The 23,118-nt window shown below is 36.1% G+C and overlaps 1 protein-coding gene across 2 annotated transcripts in view; it reads right to left on the bottom strand.

Moving 5' to 3' along the window:
* The window catches only part of MYO5A (myosin VA (heavy chain 12, myoxin)), a 104,220-nt gene that overhangs the window by 53,126 nt on the left and 27,976 nt on the right, over positions 1–23,118 (bottom strand). For both annotated transcript variants that reach the window (XM_004687778.2, XM_004687779.2), the window contains exons 9-19: positions 19,978–20,243; positions 18,750–18,831; positions 15,449–15,589; positions 13,642–13,767; positions 12,276–12,359; positions 10,502–10,663; positions 9,167–9,264; positions 6,667–6,753; positions 6,473–6,581; positions 3,877–4,088; positions 2,730–2,886 (exon numbers count right to left, since the gene is read on the bottom strand). In XM_004687778.2, the coding sequence (XP_004687835.1) occupies positions 2,730–2,886; positions 3,877–4,088; positions 6,473–6,581; positions 6,667–6,753; positions 9,167–9,264; positions 10,502–10,663; positions 12,276–12,359; positions 13,642–13,767; positions 15,449–15,589; positions 18,750–18,831; positions 19,978–20,243 (1,524 nt within the window). The remainder of the gene's footprint in view (positions 1–2,729; positions 2,887–3,876; positions 4,089–6,472; positions 6,582–6,666; positions 6,754–9,166; positions 9,265–10,501; positions 10,664–12,275; positions 12,360–13,641; positions 13,768–15,448; positions 15,590–18,749; positions 18,832–19,977; positions 20,244–23,118) is intronic.

Here is a 23,118-nt window from a genome sequence, read left to right as displayed (position 1 = left end):
AAAGATTTACCTACCACCCTTACTATGGACATTTCAATGTGCAATAGGTCTGTGCTTGAGGACATGGGGTATGGCCAGTTGTTGCAAAATTTATTACTGATGTATTAATTCTTCTCCCAGAAACAAGCCACACACACACACACACACACACTTGATTGCTATATTTCAGGAATACAATCCTAGTAGACAGCTTCCATTTCTTTGAATCACTGAAGGGATGCAAAAGAAAGAAGAATGGGGCTTCAAAAGGAAAGCTAAAAGTGAAAGTAAAATGAAATGAAGTAGATGGACCTTAATTTTGATTTTATGTTCTATTTTTTTTTTTAAATCATGATAGTCCCCTATGCTTGTAACAAAAAAGTTTGCCTTGTGAGTTATAGTTATCACTAAAGACAATCAAGCAGAGATTGTATATACATTTCCCAGGAATGATGGAAAAGAAATTCTTGAATTTTAAGAAAGGTTCAATTAGAAAAAGGTTGAAGTCTTTGTAAGGTTTTAATTTTAAGAAATAATCTGATATGACATAAATGTTTAAATGTATGTACTTAATTAAATATTTGTACTTGTTAGTGATAGCTACAAATGGACACAATGTATCTCTTACCAACCATTTAAAATGTACCTGAAACCATTATTCAAATAGCAGCTTAGTAAGATCATTAAAAAACTATTTTTAGGTTACATTCCTATTGTGGGATTACATATTTGAGAAAGGAAAAAGAGTATCACTCTAGAGGATACATTTAAGAAATAAGTAATTAAAGTTCTAAACAATAAAATATATATATAAAAAAAACATAGGTGTGTATGACCTGAATTAGTAGCTTCAGCCAACTCATGGCTCCCCTCCTTTGGTTATTTTGTAATGTTAAGGCAGCCTTCAGCTTTCACTGAGGGCAGACATGGTGACTCATGCTGCAGACAGGACATTCTGCCTACTCACTGAATATCATAGTCCCTCAGGTGACCACATCTTATCCAGACAGCTCATCACCAACTGGGTTAGACTCAGTAATGGCAAATTGAATGTTTCGACCTCAAACTCAAGAAGCACGCAGAGATAACACTATTGTCATTTCCTTCTCTACACGTAAGTTCAAACATTGGTCCATTTCTGTAATTTCAGTGAAATGTAAACGTCATTTACATAACTAGAGCTTCCATTTTCATCTTCATTTCTATCAGTAAGAGAAGTTAAATATATGTTCTCCCTATAAGAACCCCACATTATGACGAAAAAGCTTCAACATGAAACACAACTAGAAAGAGAACTAGTGGCATACTGCTTGCCTATACAGGAGTTAGCCTCTAACCCGCCTCTTCTACTTTGTCCAGTCCGATTGGGAGCTGAGCTGGCCAGACTGCACTGCTAAAATTAAAGGTTTCAAGACTCACTTCAGATGCTCCTGAGGAGAATAGAGCGAAGCAAGAGGATAATCAGTTTGGTATTTCTAAAATGTCAAGCTTAATAAGGATTTTCCACTCTGAAAATTCATGCTTGTAAAGAAAGCACACCAGACTATAAAGCAGGCATGGACAAAAAGAGTAGCTTCTTCAAATTTTCATCAAAACACAACTAGTAAATATACTTACTCAAGCCTCATTAGCTTCCCATTTTTATTTACTCACTATAATTATTTTAAAATGAGAAATTAAAATAAATACATGAATAGGTTACACCCATACATTGCCTGTAATGAGAGACATGTCCCTCAAATTACCCCATTTATACTCCTCCTAACAGTCGTGCCGACAGAGCTCTAAGATCTAGATTGTATTTCTGGCTTAACTGAATATATCCTGAAGGGCAGATTCAATACCTTGCCAAAAAGAGATTAATGCCTTTCATAACTAGCATATAAACTGCCAGAAGTGATGATTAATATTAATCTGATGACACATTATTTAGAGTCATGTTGTTATTGCTAGGTATAGACTGTCAAGAACTTAATATACTAGTCAATACAATTTAAAACACATTAGTGTTATAATTTATTTCCTTCAACATGATAGATTCTTCTGAGGTTGGCTCATCTTTGGAATAATCTTCTACCCATCTGTTATATATTCTACCTATTCAAAGCTCACCATAGTCTATAGAATAAAGCTCTCCCAAAGAAAGCCAAGTCCTAAATTGTGGAATTTATAAATGTTGCCTTATTTGGAAAAAGATCTTTGCAGACATGATTCAACTAGGGACTTAGAGATGAACAGATTATCCCGAATTGTCCAAGTAGGCCTTAAATTTATCAGAAGTATTCTCATAAGGAGACAAAACAAGAGAATGTAGACACACAGGGAGAAGACAATGTGAAGATGAATACAGAGACTGGTGTGACGTGGCCACAAACAACAGGAATAGCTAGCAGCCACCAGGAGGTTGAAGAGCTGAGGAATGTATTCTCCCCGAGCATTCTGGAGGGCATACAGCATCGTTGGCACCTGACTTTGGCCCAGCATACCCTGTGAAAGAATCTATTTCTGTTGTCATTAGTTGCCAAGTTGGTGATAATTTATTACAGCACAGGAAATTAATACACTCACTTTTTTCAAATGACAGACATGGTGGGAAGAAATGGAGGTAAATTTTCTTATTTCATTATCTTTTAAAAAATGTGTTGTTTCCATAAGGCTCCTATGTCCATGACAGAGAGTGGTACTTTGTACATGCAGACTTTGATTGATGTTAATGAAATGAATAAGCAAAGTTGAAAATAATGTCTCACCTTGCGATACCTATTTCTTGACAAGTAGCCTCGCAAATAAGACTGAAGAACAACAGTGGCAGCTCTTTTAATCTTGTACCTCCTGCGAACTACATACATGCGCCAGTATTTCTGGATGATGGTTGCTGCCTTGGTTCTGCGCAGGAACTTAGCATAGCTAGTTAAAGAAAAGAGTAATGGACTGTCCGTAATCACAGAAACTCAAATATGCTTTGCAGAGACAAAGCACAAGTGTCATTGGCCTAGTAAGTACTATCTCCATGGACTCTATTGAACTAATAACATACTTTAAATCAATTTCTTATATTTGTGTGACAACGTAAAGTTCCCACAAATTTTTTTTTGCATTTATATTTCATTTGAGTCTTAAGTCCTGAAAAGTAGACTATTCCACATTACCCAACTTTACAATAAAGAAAGTGAAGCTCATAAAAGTTCATTTTTTCTACAACAATGTTCATTATACTAGGTTATACCTCCTTTACACAGCAGACCAGCTGACACAATAATGCTATACTGACTCATACAATATTTATAGATATCTATGAAAATGTACACTTCCTAACCTTTCTATTTGTGTATAAGTTTTTTTGTCATTAATTCATAATTAATTTTAATTTCCAAATTAAAATTATCCTAATATATTGGGCTGTCAGAAAAATCATGATGCATTTTTTCTGTTTTTCAAAGAAAAACTACGTCATGACTTTTCTGACAATCTAATATAATCACATAGAAGTATAGCTCCCTTCTTCTCCCGAAAATTCCTAAATGGAATCTTTATTAAGTCGCTCAGACTCATGACACTTTTAATTTACAGATGACTTAACGTCCACATGAAAGTATACAAAACAGGGCCTCCCTGATGGTACAGAGATTAAAGTCTCAGGCTATCAAGCTATCTCCAGCCTCTATATGAGTTCATCCCCCATCAGGAGCACATGGCTCAGCAGACCTTGCCTGTCTCCCATAAGGGTAAGTGAAATCTTAATTTGTTTCAAAAGACAATTGTCTTTTCAGTTAAAACAGATTAAATGTTGCCTTAAGTGAGGCGACCACTCAAAATTCTCCTGGGTGGGACAATGAATCAGACGAGCTCTCTAATCTTACAGGCATGTAAGTGCAGAGAGGACAGGTGGAGTCTCACCATCGGGCCTGATAGCCACGCACAAATCTCTGCACGGTGATGGCCGCCTTCCTCATGCGCAGGTACTTCTTCCTCAGCAGCCACCCTCGTATGGTCTTCTGGATCCGGATGCAGGCAGCCCTCAACTTGTCCGCCCTCAGTTTTTCTAGATAGGCCACTTGACCCGCACGGAAGAAGATCTTTGTTTTGCCAAACTGGTATTTGTCTTTGTCCTATTTTTGGAAGAAATTGCATACTCAGAGTAGAAATGATGACCATGTAATTTTAAAATAGAAAAAATATGCCTAAAAGCAGAATCACTCAAGAAAGACTCGATTAGCTAAAACTTGGGCTACATCACAATTAACTAATAGAGTGAGATTTTTGATCCTATGCAAACTGAGCAAGTAGAGGAATTTTAAGAAAAATTTCAATTTAGGTGTTATTTTCCAGAATTATTCTACCTGGAATTATATCTGAGGCCAAAAACTTGGTTGTGGGTTACACGCAGCTACTATTTGTTTGTATGTTAAATATCTCAAGGAAATGGAGATGCTGACTCCCTCTGACTGACCCACGCTGTAAGGATTACACCAGGCTGTATATTCCATGAAAAAGCTGAAGGAATAAAAACATCACTATGAAGAATAAGACAAGAAGTAACACATAGAAAATAAAAATTAAAAAAAAAAAACCTTGCTTATTCATAAGCTAACTTTCTCAAGTGTTATTTCTTAGCTTTACCAACAGGATCTGAAGATAAACAAGGTTTAAAATCCTTATATAAATTTCAACACTCCATTTATAAAATATAATCATCTATACCATTGATGATCTTTTTTTACTCTAGTCAGAGTCAGTGGTAAACACAGACATGCATGCTATTTCTGTGCTATTATACAGTAATCCACTACCTGAAAGCATTCACTGATCTGAAATTCTAAGAGAAAATAACTTTTTACTATAAGCATATATTTTATTTTGTACACAACAGCAAACAATCAGAAATTTCTAAATATATTTTTTAAAATCTAAACTTATTTCTATTTAAATCAATAAATTTACATAGGAAACCTAGCTGAAGATATAAAAAGAGCAAGTAAGTAGTTTCTTTCCCACTCTCCCTCCCTTCACCCTAACTCATCTCAGTTCTCCCCATTCCACCCCACATCAAACCTGTACTCTTCTGTAGCTACCTCTGTCAAAATGTCCTAGAAAGTTGTGAAACAGTCCTGGAGTGGCCTGAGTAAGGAGTTCATCAATAGAAATGTCCTCAATTTCTTTTTAATTTGTTATCATCTGAACCCAGGGGCCTCCCTGGTGGTATACATGTTAACACTCAGTGCTATCACGCTATCACCCCTGTAACCTGAGTTTGATCCCTGGCCAGGGAGCTAACACACATATGGTGTAGCAGACCTCTCTTGTCTCACCCACTGCTCCCATCAGCAGTGTATTTCAATAGAACCACCTGTTCTGCTCCCCACTCTGTCCCTGGTGAATCTCCCCCCACCCCACACACACACACTCTCCCACACTCCCACCAACACCCTGGTTCTTACATGCAAAAATAAATCTTTAAAAAAATCTGAACCCAAACTGAAAAAGCACATTTATTACACAGAAAGTGGCCTTAGGGCTTTAAAAAGTTATCAGAGATATTACATTTAGTTATTAGCTATAAATACAACTAATTACTTTCAAGTGAGCTAACCCATACAGACAGAGTGTCAAATAAATGGAACCTGTTTTTAAAAAAACAGTCATGAATCTTAAATTCTTCATGGTCTAGATGAGTGGTTCTCAAAGCATAGTTCTCAGACCAGTATTAGTATTGCCAGACAACTTCTTCAAAATGCAAATTAATGAGCCCATCACAGACCTACTAAATCAGAAACTCTGGAGTTGGGATCCAGCAATCTCTTTCAACAAGCCTTCCAAGTAACTCTGAGGCATTTGAGAATTCCTTAGCTTGGCATGCAAGACATTCCACGACACTGACCCACAATTTCCTAACCATTTTAGACTGCAAAAAAATGATTTTATTGTTTTCTGAGTAAATTATGTTTCTTTATACCTTGTTTAGTGTTAGAATATTCTTCCACATTTAAACAAGCTTACCCATTTTTCAAAGCCTGCCTTAAAACACATCTCCCACCAAAATGTCCAGCCTTCCTTTAGTGGATGTGACTTTGCATCCTCTGGATCTTATCTCACTCATTCAGCATTTGACAGACACTAAAGTATATTATACTTATTATCTTTGAAATAGTTACTTAGCTTTAAATGTATTAATGTCCAAGACAGACTATCTTATCTGAAGGACAAAACGTGTTTTCTTAACCACTGGGTAAATTCTGATAATGATCATTTGAAAATGATCAACCTCTGAAAGAATGTGTCTCAAGAATGTGTCTTACTCTCTGTGTTAGTGGGCCATCATCTTCACTAGTCCTAGAATTTATTGTTCTGATCTCCAAGTCAATGTGCCCCACTACCCTTGACCCCAGGAGTCTGAGTGAGAAGTATCTGATGCTTCCAAGGTTTTCAAAAGTCACAATCACAAGGCCTTTGGCCAATCTCTATTTAGATAAAAGTAAGTGAAAATTTTTCTTACCACTATCAGTTTCTCTAATACATTCTTGCATGTTTGCTTCCTGTCACTTAGCACATCCTTTTGCTTCATTAGGACACGGTAGCGGCTGAAAAATTCTTGGTAAGTCCACCTATAAAAAGAAATTCATGACAACTTATTTAAAGTAGGAATATCTCCCATAAGGACCCCCTGTACTTGAAAAATGCCAGGCTCACCGAGAGGGGAAACCTGCTGCGCTGATGCGAATGGTTTCCAGGACACCACATGCTCTCAGCTGCTGTACTGCCCTCTTCTCATCAAAGCTACATATAAGACATGAAAACCATTAATAGACAAGGAACCCTGGCTGTAGCCACAATTACTGTGCTCAGTTCAGAGATTAAATTCCTTTGTAAGAGCCAAATGGATAAATTAGGGGGAAAATGCATTCAAACATCGAAGAAGAGATCAAAATGAAAAATTCCATGGGGAAGAGAAAATCCAGCAATAAAAACACAGAGGTGTAAACATCATCTCTGGCTCATACTCTAACTCGTAAGAAATATCACTGAGCATATATTTTTAAAAGCCCAGAATGCCTCTGCACTCTGTTCATTCTAGACTTGGCCTGATTAGCCCAACTTGTAACTTGTTAGTGGGCCATACATAGTGCCCCTGCATAAAGGCTAGCCAGCTCTGGAGATTTCTCTAATGAGAATGACAAATTATGTATGCCCCACTCAGTTATTTTTAAAAATGCACTAGTGTAAACTATTTAATTCAGTGTGTACATAGTAAGCACTTATAATTTCCACATCAATGAAATGTATTTTGTATTATACTTTTTATTTCATTCTAGACAAATGGCATCTTAGCATTCAATTGAAATTAAAAGAGGAGGTAGCAAGGGTTGCTGCTCACAAGGTAACCACTTCTTTTACTCCCACAGTTAAGCCCTGCTGACATATCTAGCCTTCTGCTACGCTTCACAAGTGTTGGATTGGTGGTGGTTAATGTGGCTGGCTGATGGAAGGTAATGACACCAAGGGCTGTTCAGGAAAGTGTACCAGAGTAAGGCAGCTTCTTCTTGCATCCCACTTCTTCCAGCAAGGGTTTTGTGGTAATGAGGAGGCTAACCTACCCTGCAGTCTAGGACAGATTCACCAGATGGCAGGAATGGCTACAGTACAGGGGAATGGAGCATACATAACTGGCACTCATGCACTGTGGAGTGATAGTGGTAGTTATCACAAGCTATAGTAAATTTGCCCAGTCTTTTACCTATAAATTACGCCTATAGAAATAATTTATCTTAAGGAGATAATCAAGTAAATATACAAAAATGTTTGGCAAAAGATCTTTGTATCATTACTGTTGCAATAGCCTAAATGAATTGTATTAGGCAATAATTTTAAAAATGATGGTATATCCCTGAAAGACACAAAAACACTGATTCAAAAAGATACCTGCACCTCCATGTCTACTGTTGTTTTCTTTACAACAGGAAAGACATGGAATCAACCCAAATGCTGATAACTGGATTAAAAAGATGTGGTACACATATACAATGGAATATTATTCAGCAATCAAAAAAAGATAAACACATGCCTTTAAGCCAGAAAGAAAATGAAAAATACTAGATGGTTTCACTAATAGCAGGAGCATAAAGGACCAGGGGTGGAGGAATAATAATAATGAACAACTATATACCACAGACATTTTATGGGGGTGGAGTGAGGAATGGGATCAGAAATGGGCGGGGGGGGGAAGTGCACTGGACTAAGGGTGATGGCACACCGGTGATTTGGTGATGGGAATCCCATGGGGATTACAACTGAGATGGAAAAAAGGCACAAAATGATGTAAAAATAAACTATTACAATACCAAAAAAAATGATGGTATATCTATATAGTGGGATGATAGTCATGAAAATGATGTCAAATTTTATTTACTAATATAGAAAAGATACACAATTTATTAAGCTAGAAACAGTTATAAGTAGGCAATTGCAGTCTGACTTTCTCCTTTTTACTAGTTTCCCTTTCATGCTCTCCTTTTCATTAATATCGCCATCATTCTCTCTCATTTTCTTTGTCTGTCTCACACAAACACTTATGTGGAACAAGGAAAGAATGTTGGTTGGTCAGGAAGCATCTATGCCAGTTAACACCAGTTATGTCCTGGGTATAATAAATGCTTCTTAATTTATTTTTATACTATTTTGTATTTCCTGTAAACTTTTTTTACAATGCCCATGTATTATTATTAAAATTAATTATCTGTTTTGATAAAAAAAAATTCCTGAAAGATTCACTATCCCCTCATCATGGTGTTGATGTAGGATGAAATACTGATAAACAGAGACATTCTCTCATGGATTTAATAGTTGAAAAGTAAAAGAGATAACTGAATCTTCACCAAAGCAGCTTCATCTCACTCAGTGCTAGTTTTAAGTAATGTCCAAATATTTTAAAGTCCAAACGATCTTGAACTGAAATAAGTTCAAAATAGAACTAGGAATGCTTTCTTGATCTCAACTTCTAAAATTTTCACAAGACTACCTATTAATTTGTTCTCATATTCTGAAATGAAAGAAAAACTGAAAAAACTGTTAAATGGTAGTTTCCCTCTTTAAAACATGAAGATCTACCCAAACATTATTTTATTCTGTTGGCTTGGCAATCCTTATGAGATTATATGAACACTCTTCAATTCAGTAGCAGAAACATTCTTACGTGAATGGGAACTTGAAGTCATTTGGCTTGATGCAGCGCACATAGTGAGGGGTAGTAGCATTGAGGGTCTCCATAAGCAGGTGAAGGGAGTTTCGAAACTGCATGAACAAGAGCAAAAGAGGGCATCAGGGCTATCCAAGTCAAAGATGATATAAATAATTTAAAATTTTATTCCAGTGATATTAGTGAAGAGGATTGCCACCCATGAAGGCAAGTTGCTATTAAACAAGAGGGCCAGGGCTTTTGGTTAAAATTTGCTTAAATTCTACCATTTACATGCTTACTCTGTTAAACATAGTCACTCTCCATCTACCCCCCCTTAAAATAGACTTCCTTTTCTTTTTTCAAAGTATGTTTATTGAGATAACATTGATTTACAGACTTTATCTTCATAGAGCAGCCTTAAGTTACAGCAAAATTGAACAGGAAGTACAGAGACTTCCCATACATACCACCTACCCCCCACGTAACTACAGTCTCCCCCACAGCTAATGTACCAGAGTACATTTTTGAGTACATAATGTACATTTTTTCAACCTTTGACACAGTAAAATCATCCAAAGTACATACTTTACTTTGTAGTGCACTCTTCCTACCCTTTTAATATAGCTTCTTAGCTTTTTGCTGTGAACTCAGAATTTTTACTAAAAATAAAACCTAATTTTAAGAATATTAAGGTCATTTAATCATGTACAGTGGGAATTCTGCTTTAAATTGTGAAAAATGGGGGAGCAGATGATTTAAAAGAGCATAGGATTTGGGAGAATGGTGGGGTACTGCCGGGGTGGGGTTACCACTGGGGACACAGGATCAGGGGCTATGGCCATAGGTCAGGTCCTGCTTCCTGTCTGCCCTGGGCACAGGGTCCATGCACAGGAAAGCAATCTTACCTGGCATTGAACCTCCTGTCCCAAACCCCCTGTGCCCATTCAGGAGCTAAGTACATATGTGAAGTCTTTCCCACATCCCACAGAGCATAAGAAATCAAAGAAAGGAGAGGGTTATCCTGCACAGAAGGAGCTAATGCTCTGCACACTTACAGAGAGGAAACAACCAGAAAGCAAAGCAACAGCAGCAGAGGCCTGTGAGAGAGGAGATGTAGTACAAGCATTAAGTGGGAGGAAATTATTTTGGGAAAGGCTCAGTCAGAGTCACAGGTCTGAAGCTGGGTGGAGAGAGGTAGGAGTGCACAGTGTTCCATGTTCTCATGGAATGTGGCTCTCTCTGAAGCCTCCCCTCACGTAAGGAGCCCACTTGTGAAGATGAGACAGCAGACTTGAGGTGTCTCCTGAGCCAGAGCAAAAGAGTGCAGCAGGAATGGCTCCTTGGACTCACCTGAAGCCCCACTGTTTTCTTGTGCTCTTTGGCTGTCTGGCCTGGTCGGCCTTTGGTGGGCTTTGCAGAAAGGCGGGTAAGGGGTGTGCGCCCTGAAGTGGAGGCGGAGGTTGGGCTGATGGCCTTCTCGTCATCTTGAAATAATTCTGGTAGCATCTTAAACTGAGTCAGGAACAATAAAAGAAGATTACAGTCTAAACCCAAACTCAGTGGAAAACTTCACAGAAGAGTTATGGAGATAAGAAATCTGCAGTGATTCCCTCCCTCAAGTCACTTCTTTCAAAGTCACACTTTGGGAATAACAAATACCTGTTTGAATCAAAATTATTAAATGAAAGGAGTAAGTTCTATAAAAATATAAGCAGTGGAAAATACACTAATTTTATAATCATGTTTGAGAGAAGCAAAATCAAAACAAGTCCACCTGTGAAATCCTAATCCATAGGTAATGCCAATCTAAATATATTACCAGTTTTGAAATATACTTTATGAGCAAAATGTAAACTGGAAATTCCATCCATTATTCCATAGTCACAAAATGTTGTATCATTATCTTTCATTTGTGTACCTAAGAACTTAAATGGTGGGAAGCAACAAAAAATCACCTAAAATCTCAGCAGCAAGGGTGTCATGAACTAGTTCTACAATATTGTAAGACTAAACAATTATCATAAATTGATGTTTAGAAAATAGTTTGGATTAATGGAAACAAAATAAAAACCCTTTATCCTGTAAGCATTATATTTGTTTTCAAGGGACTTACAAACTTGACCACATAATTACTGTAATCAATTTTGCATCTCACCAGATAAACAATATGAGAAAAGCCTATTAAAGTGCTGGTACTTAATAAATGATTAGATGGTTGGGAGAAATTTTATGGAACAAAAAAGATTTCAAACTAATCTACAGTGGCATCTTGATATATTTATATCATTGTACCAGTGTTTCATTCTATATAAATACAATAAATCCTTCTCAATGGATTAAATTATGATTGTAACTGCCAATTAGTTGTCTAATAATTTCAGAATCTCTTCAGAAAAAATAATTTCTAGGAGAGTTCTTTCATTAAAAAACAAAATAAGGTGAGTTTATTTGTTATGTGTCTATCAATTATAAAAGTAATATAGAAAATAATGAATAATTTATATAAGACTGTTATGCACAACATACTAATAATCATTGCTTGACACACAAATGAATGTATCCCTTGCTTTACAGAATAAATAACCTAGTTTGGTTGAGTATAAGCAAGGGAAAACAAAATGTTTTGCTTTTACCTTGTATTACAATGTTGAAGGTTTGTTTCAAAGGGGAAAAGTAAGAGTTCATAATAAATTTGATCTGAAAACTCAGCACGGGATTAAGATGCTAGGCTATTCAATTATAGACCAAGTACTTTAAAATCTTATCTATGCTATTCTATCATTCCCAATTAAATTGCTAGCTCTATATGAACAATTGCCTAAACTTGCTTTCTTCTGTACAAAACAGTTAATAGAGCTGGGCTGCAATAGTCCTATTCACCACTAGGTGCTACAATTTAACTTACTACCTACCAGAAAACTGCTTAGGTTTCAGAGTTAGAAAACACACATGTGCGTGTATGTGCGGGTGTGTGTGTGTGTGTGTCTGCACCGCACATGTGCAAGATCTATACTTCTGATAAACTGCTTGCTAGAAAAATCATTACTATAATTTAGGAGCTAATGTTTAAATACTTAATATTTTATTGAATATATCCTGACTGGAAAAAGCCTAATGTGTTTACCTTGCTTGATTTAAGAACTTTAATTTGTTCTTCAAAAACAGTATCTTTATTCTTTTCCAGGAAGCCTTCACACTGGTATTCCACCTGAGAACAAATGGAAAAATCTTCTTAACTAATAAAACTTTTGAATAGATATGTATCATTACTATCAACCAAAATATTTATAGGCTAAGGCTGTAAGCCTGGCTCTTAGCAAAGCGGTATCACTAATTTTATTCTAAGAAACTAGTACCATTCTTGGTTATAAGTATGTTAACTCTAGAGTAAATCCCCAAATACTGTTCACCTTAGGGAATAGTGGCAGAGATGATTAACTGTTGTCTAAAGACCCGCCCAATTCATGAGCATGCAGACAAATGAGAAGTTGATTCTCTTCTCCCATGCTGGCCAAAGACAGCTCCTCCAAGGCTTCCCAAATATATCTCCTAACTTAGTTCACTATTTGGTAGAGGTAAATCTCCCCTTGGGAGAAAGGTGAATAAAACATGAGAAAGCATTAGAAGGAACAAATGTCTGTCAGAAATGTTGAAGAAATGATGATGGATGAAGGTGAAGGTTGGGTTAACATGATTTGGTAAACAGAACTACTTCAGATGGATTGTTCCTGCTTCCAAAAGTTTAGTGATCTCAGCTATCTTCAACTCAAGGATCCCCCCATTCTGTACTACAGAATTTCTGGGGCCCCTAAATTCATTTCTAGCTAGGATGAAGGCAGACTGAGAAAACCTTAAGGGGACACTGGAAAACGTACACTAAAACTACCTTACAACTTCCTTGAAATATAAATTAGTTTCTTGGCCCCTGATTTCTCAGTAGATGACAGAACTTGTAAAATAGCATGTCTATATGCCTTGTTAGTAGAGATCCAAGGACCAGTCACAGAGGAAGACACAATACCACAATTTCTATTCTGAAACCCTTGGGGTCAGCTGGCTTGAAAATTTAGAATCTTTCAAAAGACTCTGAGGTAGCAATTAGTAATCAAACACATTATCATTTCTACATCAAAATATATAAATATCCAACCTCTAACTAGGATAAATAACCTAGTAATACAAATAACTTCATGTTATTTCAGTTGAGAGATTAGGTTTAGTCATGAAACAAATTATGAAAAAACTTTTAAGAAATATAATTTATTGGACTTCAGAATTTTAATAAAGAATTATAGACCTATATTTATTTCATAATACAATTCCATTTTGGCTAAAGGAAGGGAAAACCAACCTGACAATATGAAGATTACTTTTCCTATATGGCCCTAAAGAATGCAAACTTCAACAAAGAAAAATGATACATCTTAACCATTGATATTTTTCCCTCTTTGAACTATTCAAAAGTAAAAAAGATAATAATGCTTCCTTACTTTGTCAGCAAAATGTTGAATGATGAAAGCTTTGTTTGAAAGACGGGGCTTCTCAAAGAGTGCACATTTGTTCAAATGTGTGTTGTATAGTTTTTGGGCCCAAGTGTCATCTGTACCTTTAGGCATCTATATTTAAGGAAGGAAAAAGAAAATAAATATTGACACAAGACTCTCCTGAAGCATTAACCAAGAGACCATTTTTTGGCTTTACCTAACAACTATTTTTTAAAGATTTATTTATTTATGCATACAGAGCTGGGGTACAGGCCAGAGGCTCAGGGGCGGTGAGAGGCTTCACCAGAGACAGAGTGCGGAGCAGAACAGGCAGATTGACGAAGTACACTGCTGAGGGGAGCAGCCGGCGGGTCAGGAGAGGTCTGCCACGCCATGTGGTCACCTCCGGGGCAGGCAGGAATCGAACTCATGCGGAAGTGGCTTTAGCTTCTCAGTGCAGTGCTTTAACCCGCTGCGCCACCAGGGAGGGCCTACCTAACAACTTTTATAGTCAATTTAGCGATTCCTTCCATCCAAATTTCCTTCTTACAGACCAAAACCAATTACTAATGAGAACTTCCCATGGTGACCGTGGTGACTAAGAGATTCAATGTGCCTACACCAAGAATCATCAGATACATATCTGATTTGATTTTAAAACAACAAAAGTCTTAAAAGTGAAAGGTGAAATACCATGACTGTGTGTACCTTCAAAATTTGTTAAATAGAGGTTGCATTTGCATATGAAATGAAATTTAGATCACTCAGGAAAATGTAAAATGGAGAGGAAAATGTAAAACTGCCAACTTCATTATGTCCTTGTGTACTTAAAGGCATGAACACAAACAGGATCATTCTACATAAAACAGGATCATTCTTCATAAAAATTTCATTTTATGCTCAATACACTTTCATTGGCCTTTTTACATATACACCTTGGATACTTTTACAAGTATATTCAAAGGGTAAACTATAAGAGTTCCTTTAGTGGGTCAAAAGGTGGAACTATTTACAATTCTACTAAACATAGCCAAATTTCCTCTAACATGTGATGTACTATCATTGAGATTTATATTAAATCAATACTCACTGGTATTAAGTGAAAGGTATCAAATTTAACCTCGTCTCTAACATGTAAAAAACAATATCCCATTTTTGTTGTGACTGGTGTTATTTAATTTTGAGTACCTTTTCCTTATATGCCTTTTTAATGTTGTAGAAAATCTGAATTAAGCTTAGGAGGATCAATCTATGGTAAATTGTCACTTATGGAATATAAAATAAAGAGAATTTAAGAAGGACAGATCACCTGCCTAAGATCACTAGCAGTAAAGCTGGTGATCTAACATTTTCCCCATTATCCTGGATCTTCAAATATTACATTTTAACTTCCCTCCCTCCCTATTATATGTATATATCAGCAATAAAGAACTATTCAGTTTTTAAATTATAGATATTTATACTTATAATTTAAAATAGACTTTATAGATTTCTTGGGTATCTTTAAATATAACTTATCATTGAACAAAAAGTACCAAATATAAGCTATTGCTAACAAAAGTGGCTAAAACTGGTAGTATACCCAATGTTAATTTTTTTTGTGTAACTTGAATCAGCTAAAAAGAGAAGGGGAAGCCTTATTTTATTTGAACTCTTTGGTTTTGGTGATCCTTCAGTAGGCAAATCAGAATGACCCCCACTTGTTGCCTTCATGGCATCTCATGGCATAACGAATTTCTGCTTTAAACCTATTTACTGCTAGACCTTGATGTATTTTTTTGATAGAGTAAGTACACCAGAAAATCATAGTTACCCTGCATTCCTCATCCAGCAAATCTAAAATGCCCAGTTTAGATTCTATAAGATTAATACAAGGTTGATTATCATAAAAATCTATGAGTGTCCATGGTATCTGTTCCTTCATATATTCCTCTTGTTCTAATTTGAAGACATGCTGGAAAAGAAAAAAAGGCTGGGATTACTAAAATCATTATTATGGCTATTAGTCAAGAAATAACACATATAAAAAACACTCTGAGACCAACATACTTTTAAATAATCCATGGCTTCCTGAAACAATTTTATGGGAAAGTCATGATTTACACAAAAGAAAATAAAAGAGAGCAAATAAAAAAATCCAGACAGTTAAATGCTCAGTTACAGTGATAAACAAGAAAATAGTAATGTGAATGTGTTTGAAGAGCTGATAAATGGAGCAGATTTTTAATTTTTTTGAGCAGTTATGCAAAGCAGATGCCCCAGACTACTAACCATGTTAGGTGGTGCTTACAGCGTAAGAAAGTAACTCTCATCACAGATGGTGGCACTGACGTTCATGTGTCTCAGAATTAGATAAATTGATCTTTTGTGTCTGCCTTGGTTATTTTCCACATTCAGGGAAATCCACAGATCAGCTTTCTAGATTCTACATGCAATTTTGCAAGTAGTAGCAACTACTACCAATCCATTGCTATTCCCGCTAAATGCTCCAATCACCATTCTCACCACTGCTTCTAATCTCATGCATTCATTTAAACATTTAAACAAAACCTGTATTGACTGTCTATTCTGTGTCAGTCACTGCATACCACGAGTTTGGAGACAAACAGGAGAAGTAGACAGAAATCAGATAATCACAAAGAACACAATTACAAACTGTAGTAAAGCTACAGAGGAACTCTGTGAATAAGCGTCCTTATCAAATTTGGAAAAGAAAGATGAGGGAAAGTTTCTCTGAGGAAGGACTGTGTGACTAGAACTCTGAGATGAATGGGTATTCCGTCAGTCCCAGTAGGAACACAAGGCACTACTGTAGCTATGGCATCAGGCAGCCCAGGCAATGCTGCTGGGCCCTCAACTTCTAGTCCCTATAGATGCTAACAACTTGTATTTGTGCATTCCTAGGGGTCTGTGCTCTCTTTTACTTGCCTCTTTTGTCTACCTTGATTTTCTCACATCTTGATACTTTTCTGGGAAGAATAGCCTTCTGTGGCTATGACCCGACAACCCTCAAACCCCCATGAAACTTAGATATCACCAAGATTTCTGGTAGATATTCTCCTCATGTACCTGGAACTTTCCCACTTAACTCTATACTTACTATAAAGCCCCTTTAAATCACTTACAGTGTTTACAGTGTATACTTCTGCAACAAGCTTTAGTGAAAAAAAAAAAGTCATCTGAATGAATATTTATATTATGCAAATTAGAAAGCCAATCTCTTCTGTTCTCTTTTGATTAATGAGACAGCAAACAGAACCATGTGTCAGCAGGATGCCCTGACTGATGGTACCAATATTTTCCAGGACACTGATCCCAGTCTTTTTTTAATTCATTAATTTATATTCAGTCTACATGCTGACAAGAAGCACTGCTCCAGATTTTACAAATAAGAGTTTGTTTCTTATACAAATCTCTATGTCTAGTTTAGAAAATTCCATGGGTCTCAAACATCTGGGAGGAACAATTGTCAAAAAGTCATTGTGGGAATAAGGTTTAATATGGTAAGAGACCCTCGGTCAACACAGAACGCCTCTCAATACTGACTATGCTGCTACCACCATATTTCTCATGCCCTCTGCCCCACCTATGTGTAACCCCTGTTGAAGAAGCAGGCCTAAATAGTGAAGGTCTTTACTGTGAGACCCATGTTCCTAGTCAAGGCTAACTAAACTGAGTATGGGTACTTGAGGGTATTCCATTACCTTTGATGAGGAAAAAAAAAGGAATTGATTTTATCAGATTCTCTGTATCAGGTATAAGAATTGGAAAATAAGGAAATAATCAAGAAATTGACTAAGGAAACTGAAACTGAAAGAAGTAAAGATTAATGGGAACTAAGCAAGATAAGATGGGAGGAGCAGTTTCATAGGAAGCTTGAAGTGAGTAAGGAAGCAGAAACCTTTAAATGATGAAAACATATACTGAGTAGAAGGGAAGAATATGGTCGCTCACGATTAGCTAACACATTTGTTGACATCTGATTTAAGAGGGAATAGAACATTTGTTCTTTAAAATTTTATATACTATGTATGCTTTTATCAAATTTATTTTCTTACATCATTGTTCATTTTCATACAGTGCTTGCCTTCTCCCCTCAGGTGTCATCCTCATAGTTCTCTTACCATCACTGCACCAAAATCCATCACCACAGGCCCTGTGGGATCCCCTCCCCTGTTTGACCCCTCTCCCGGACCCACTCTTTTGCTCTATGCCTCAGATCTATGGTCAGCTTATGAGTTTTGTCTTTTTCTTGACTTTTTGTTCAGTTTCCCCATATTCTGTAACTGAAACCACCCGTTAACTCTCTTTTTCTTCTGACTTACTTTGTTTGGCACTGTCCCTTCCAGCTCCATCCATGCTGCCACAAGTGACATAAGTTTATCTTTTCTGATTACTGAGTGATATTCTATGTGTATATGACCACATATTTTTGATCCATTCTTCTGTTTTAGGGCATTTGGGTTGTTTCTATAGCTAAGCTATTGTAAGTAGCTGCAATTAACATAAGTGTGCAAGTTTCCTTTTGAATTAGTGTCTTGTGTTCTTTAGGCAGATTCCTAGGAGTGGAATCACTGGATTATATCATAGACCCACTCTCAAAACATTCCCATTGCTTTTGTCTCAGTGAATGTCTCAGAGTGTTGAAAAAAGAATATGTAAAATAGAGTATCTAAAAATATAAATAAATGAGATGTGTTCTGATTTTTCTGTTCTAATATCTTGTTAACACTGCGATTAAGAGTTAAGAAAGTAACAATTCCACATACAATTAGCCACAGGAACAAAACTGAAGTATTTGGGTATCAAAGTTTTACACATCCATATATCTACCTAATATGTATCTTGTTTCTATTACTCATTTTATATGGCCCAATTTTCATTACTCTTAGATAGCCACCTAAGAATCACCATGATTCCTATCTAAACCATAGACATTTTTCTACTGTTGTATCATTTATTAATCATAAGTTTTTCCACAGTTTAGCCCTTTTAAACCCCAGATAATAATTGCAATTCATAAGTTCATTTCAGGAACCAAACTTTCAACACACACTGGTTGCTCAAGAAAAAAAAATTATAGCAGAATATTATTCATGGAAGAAAATTCTTACCATATTGAACTGTTGCTGTAGTTTTTCATTTGCATAATTTATGCAAAACTGTTCAAAACTATTTATCTCAAAAGTTTCAAATCTGTAAGGCCAAAAATAACATGGAAGGGGGTAAAAGAACAAAGAATTTTTTTTTTAATATTCAAAATGTAAACATTAGAAAGACATGTGAAATTTCCCAACACTGTAACCTTTCTATCTCAGTGAAGATAAAAGGCTTGTATGTCAGTAACATAGAATATGAACCCAGAGTCAGGCATCAGCCATGTGACAGAGAGATATTTTTAAAGCTCCAGTACATGGAGGTATTCAATATGAGTTTTCTTTTTTTGAAAGTCAACCATATTTTTAATTAAATTGGATGACATAACTTGCAAAAGACTACTGATACCGCATACTTTACTATTTTAAAAGCAAGTTATTTTATACAATATAATCTACACTTAAAAAATAAAGTTCCATATTTATTATTTAGATCATAAGGAACTCATGGATATATATTTCATACTTTGAGACATCATCTGATGTTAATTATTAGTTTCTCAAATTGCCAAGAGCTTTCCCATTTTTATTTAAGCTTTTGTTTTCTTTTTAAAGATTTTTTTTTTTAATATATCATTACATCATCCTTCATTTTGTACAATGTATGGTTTCCCCATGAAATTCCCACCACCAGCTCACCCATGCACCATTACAGTAGTCCCTTGTGCTCTTCCCACTCCTGTCCTGGTCCTTCTCCCTCCTCCTCCCCTACAGAATGTCTCTGATCTATAGTTGCCTGATGATTTTTATTTGTATTTTTTCATAGTTACTTTTTTTAAATTCCTTTTTTGTTTTCTCTAAAGTCCTCCTATAAGGGAGATTATTCAATACTGAGTTTTTGAGCGCTAATTCACCCATATATGGGGAAAAATCAGAACTATAATAAAGTCATTACACTCGTCAACTTATAGGCTCAACTTATATACACATAGAAAGGAACTGGAAATAATAATCTCATGCATTCTTTTGAAAAATTAAGCTGAAAGATAACAAATTAGGTATCAATGTGCACAAGTGATAGGAAGGATCTTAATAGTTAAAAGACTCAGGTACCCAGAGAAGGCAAAGCAGCAAGTGAAATTACTTTTAGAAATCATCTTCTAAGTTTCCTTTCTCTTTACTAGGAGGAAACAGATTCAAATACTCAGAATTATTAGATGCAGATCACTAACCCAAATACACCTACCCATAAATATCTAGTACGCCAATAAAAGAGTGCTGTTTGACAGCAGAATGGAGAGCTTGATTGACATGATCTACAATCCAGTTAAAGAGCTTGGCATAGATGTGCTTGGCCAAAGCATCTCGGGCATTTGTGGCCTGCAGTTTGGAGATGGGCTTGATGTATGTCTCTGTGGCAGTAGCTAGCTTCCGATGGCAGAGCCAATGACACATCTCTTCGTAGTCCACACCCATGAGGTCACAGAAGATGCTGAGCGGTTCATGCTTGGGCTGCCAAACAAGAATAGGTTATTTCTTTTGAACAAGATCAATCAAATTAATACTTCAGTTAAAAAAAATACTAAGAGGTAGCAAAACCCAGCCTTTCTTCACTATAAAAAACATCAACATTACTTGAAATGGATTGGCAACAACAATCGCAGTCACCCATCAAATCAGCCTCTAACTAACATTTACAATCTTTTCCAGGGTTCACATCAAACATTACCTCTTACTTTATCTCTTAGTAGTACTTAGTTGTGCTCTTTAGGCACATTCATTCATTCAATCAGAAATTTAGGCAGCTGGTCAACACATATTTACTGAGTGCTTTTATTATATTCTAATAAACAAAAATAGAAATGGTCCCTGTCCCCCTGGAGCTTAAGCTCACTAGGGAAAATGGATGTTAACCAATGTAAAAATTTTTCCCTCAAATGTAAAGGAGAAGGGCATAGTGGCAAGATTCCCCATGAGAGGAGTGTGTCCTCTCTACCTAGGCAGGAGGCCACTGCCTGGAGAAAAGAAGTTGAGATCTGAAGAATGAGAAGGTGTTAACTCAATGAAAGGGGGAGGAAAGGGCTTTTCAAGCTGAGGGAACAGCTAGTATGACAGTTCTATCATGGGAGAAGATCCAGAAAAATAAGGGACTGAAGCTGAATGAAGGAGAAAATGTACAAAATAAAGTCAGAGAGAAAGAGCTACACCATGGTGGTCTTCATTCTAAGATCACTAAGACTCCACTGCAGGAAGTTCAACAGTAAACTTGATAGTTATTTGTGTGACAACTTAGACTAGGCTCTCTTTTAAGGTTTTATATGTCCTCACAATGTCATCCATGGACCGTTTATGAGCAGGTCAGTAAATCCTTGTCAGTATACCATGTTTTTCAAAATATTGACTCACAGTTTCTAATCAAACTGATAATATTCTTGAAGAGTAGGCACGGTGAACATTGTTACCACTAATTAACAAATAAGGAAGTAAGATCCAAGAGATGAGCTTGTCAAAAATAACATGGCAATTAATGTCAGTTATCATTAGAACCTTGGTTCCCAAAATATTTCATCTCCTCACACTTTCCACTGAAGCAGTCATTCTTTCTTTCATTTACCAAGTAATTTCTTTCATTTCCCAAGTAATCACTTTAGATACAAATCAGTGTTATTGCCAAAAGCATGACTCAACCTCCTTAAAGTCACTTATTTCATGCGAGCCATTATCCTCTTGAATGGTTTACCATATTGTTCTACTAGATCAAGTTTCTTAACTGCTTTTGACCTCAAAGCCTACTATTAACTCATTTTTTTTTAATTTGAAAACTGGAGATTCACTTTTAGTTTGTTTGTACTATGGATTCTATCTTTAAGTCTAGATAGATGTCAGGCAACCATGAGGTAAAGAATTGTATTTGAATAGGTTCAGAGAAGTTACAAATTCACTCATCCAAAAAATTTGAGTATTCCTTCCTTTGCCGTTATTGTGCCAGCATTACTGATGCAGAGATGACATATCCCCAGGAGAGTAACATGATCACAAAAAGCAACAATGAGTAAATCTAGTCCAGGGTACAGCACTCTAAAGCTTTTATGGTAAGGAGGCTTGAACTTGCTGAAGTTGTAGCTCGCTTGCAGTGCTGCTCCCATTGTGCCACCAGGGAGGGCCCAAGAACTTGTTGAAGTTGTAAGACCTTGAGCAAACTCCCTGGCAGTGGCTGCTGAGCAGCAGTGGCCATCTGTCTCCCTAGGATAGTCCATTTGCAACTATTTATTTCTTATTTTGTGCTTTCATTTGTCCACTATTTCTAAAATTTTCTCTCCCTTTCTTGCTATGTTTGGATTATTTTTAGTTCACTCTCTTCTCTACTTATTTGGAAAGTTTATTTTCTATTCTAGTTTATAATAGAAACATTTTAATTATGTTAACTTAATGCAATAAAATACACTAATTAAATGTGCTTTGTTATCTAGTACTTTTATTCTTTTATTTCTGGGTAGAAGAGAAACTGGACTTTCACTTTTATTTTAAATTAATTTTATACTAACAAAAAAGTTGCAAGGATAGTGAAAAGAATTTCCTTCACCAGATTCCCCAAATGTTAATTTACCATATTTGTATCATTTTTTTCCTTACATATATATATGCACATTATGTTTTCAGGACCTTTGGAAAGTAAATTGCAGACATGGTCTCTTTTTAGTCCTAAGCATTACAGTGTTTCCTAAAAGCCAAAGACATCTTACATATTACAGTACAACAACAACAACAACAACAAATCAGAAAATTAGCATTGATTCAACCCTGTTATCTAACCTGCAGATCTAATCCAATTTTTGCTGATTGGCCTAAAAATGTCCTCTATAAAAAAAGGTATTTTTTTATGGTCCATGATCTAGGAATCACATTGCATTAGTCTCTTTTAAGGTGAACAGTTCTAACTCTTTTATGACCTTGACATTTTTGAGAGTATGGCCTTCAGTGTGCATTTATTCAATGTTGCACCCGCTAGATGTAGTAATATCTTTTTGCAGGAATACCAGTGAGATAATATAATATGCTCCTTGTGGGCCATACAGCAGAAGTTGACTGGTGGCAAATGGTCTCATCATTGGTAACATCAGTTGTGATCACCTGGTTAAGGGAATGTTTGCCAGGTTTCTCCATTTTAAAGGTAGCTATCCTCCCCTTTCACTAATAAGTGTTTTGTGGGGAACTCTGTATTTTCCACTCTAGCACATCAATCATTATTACTCTAATTAATCAAATTTTATGTACATTTGCCTGTACTATAGCAGTTTACTGAGTCATTTCTTTGTTGTATACTTTAAATCTTCCATTAGGATCACTTTCCTTTTGCTTAAACCTTATCATTTATTGGGATCGATTG

This window comes from Condylura cristata, unplaced genomic scaffold (assembly GCF_000260355.1).
Source record: "Condylura cristata isolate star-nosed mole 26May11 unplaced genomic scaffold, ConCri1.0 scaffold00023, whole genome shotgun sequence".
In the NCBI taxonomy this organism is placed as follows: Eukaryota; Metazoa; Chordata; class Mammalia; order Eulipotyphla; family Talpidae; genus Condylura; species Condylura cristata.
Note: the sequence above shows the minus strand (reverse complement) of the source record. Positions and strands in the feature narration are given on the sequence as shown.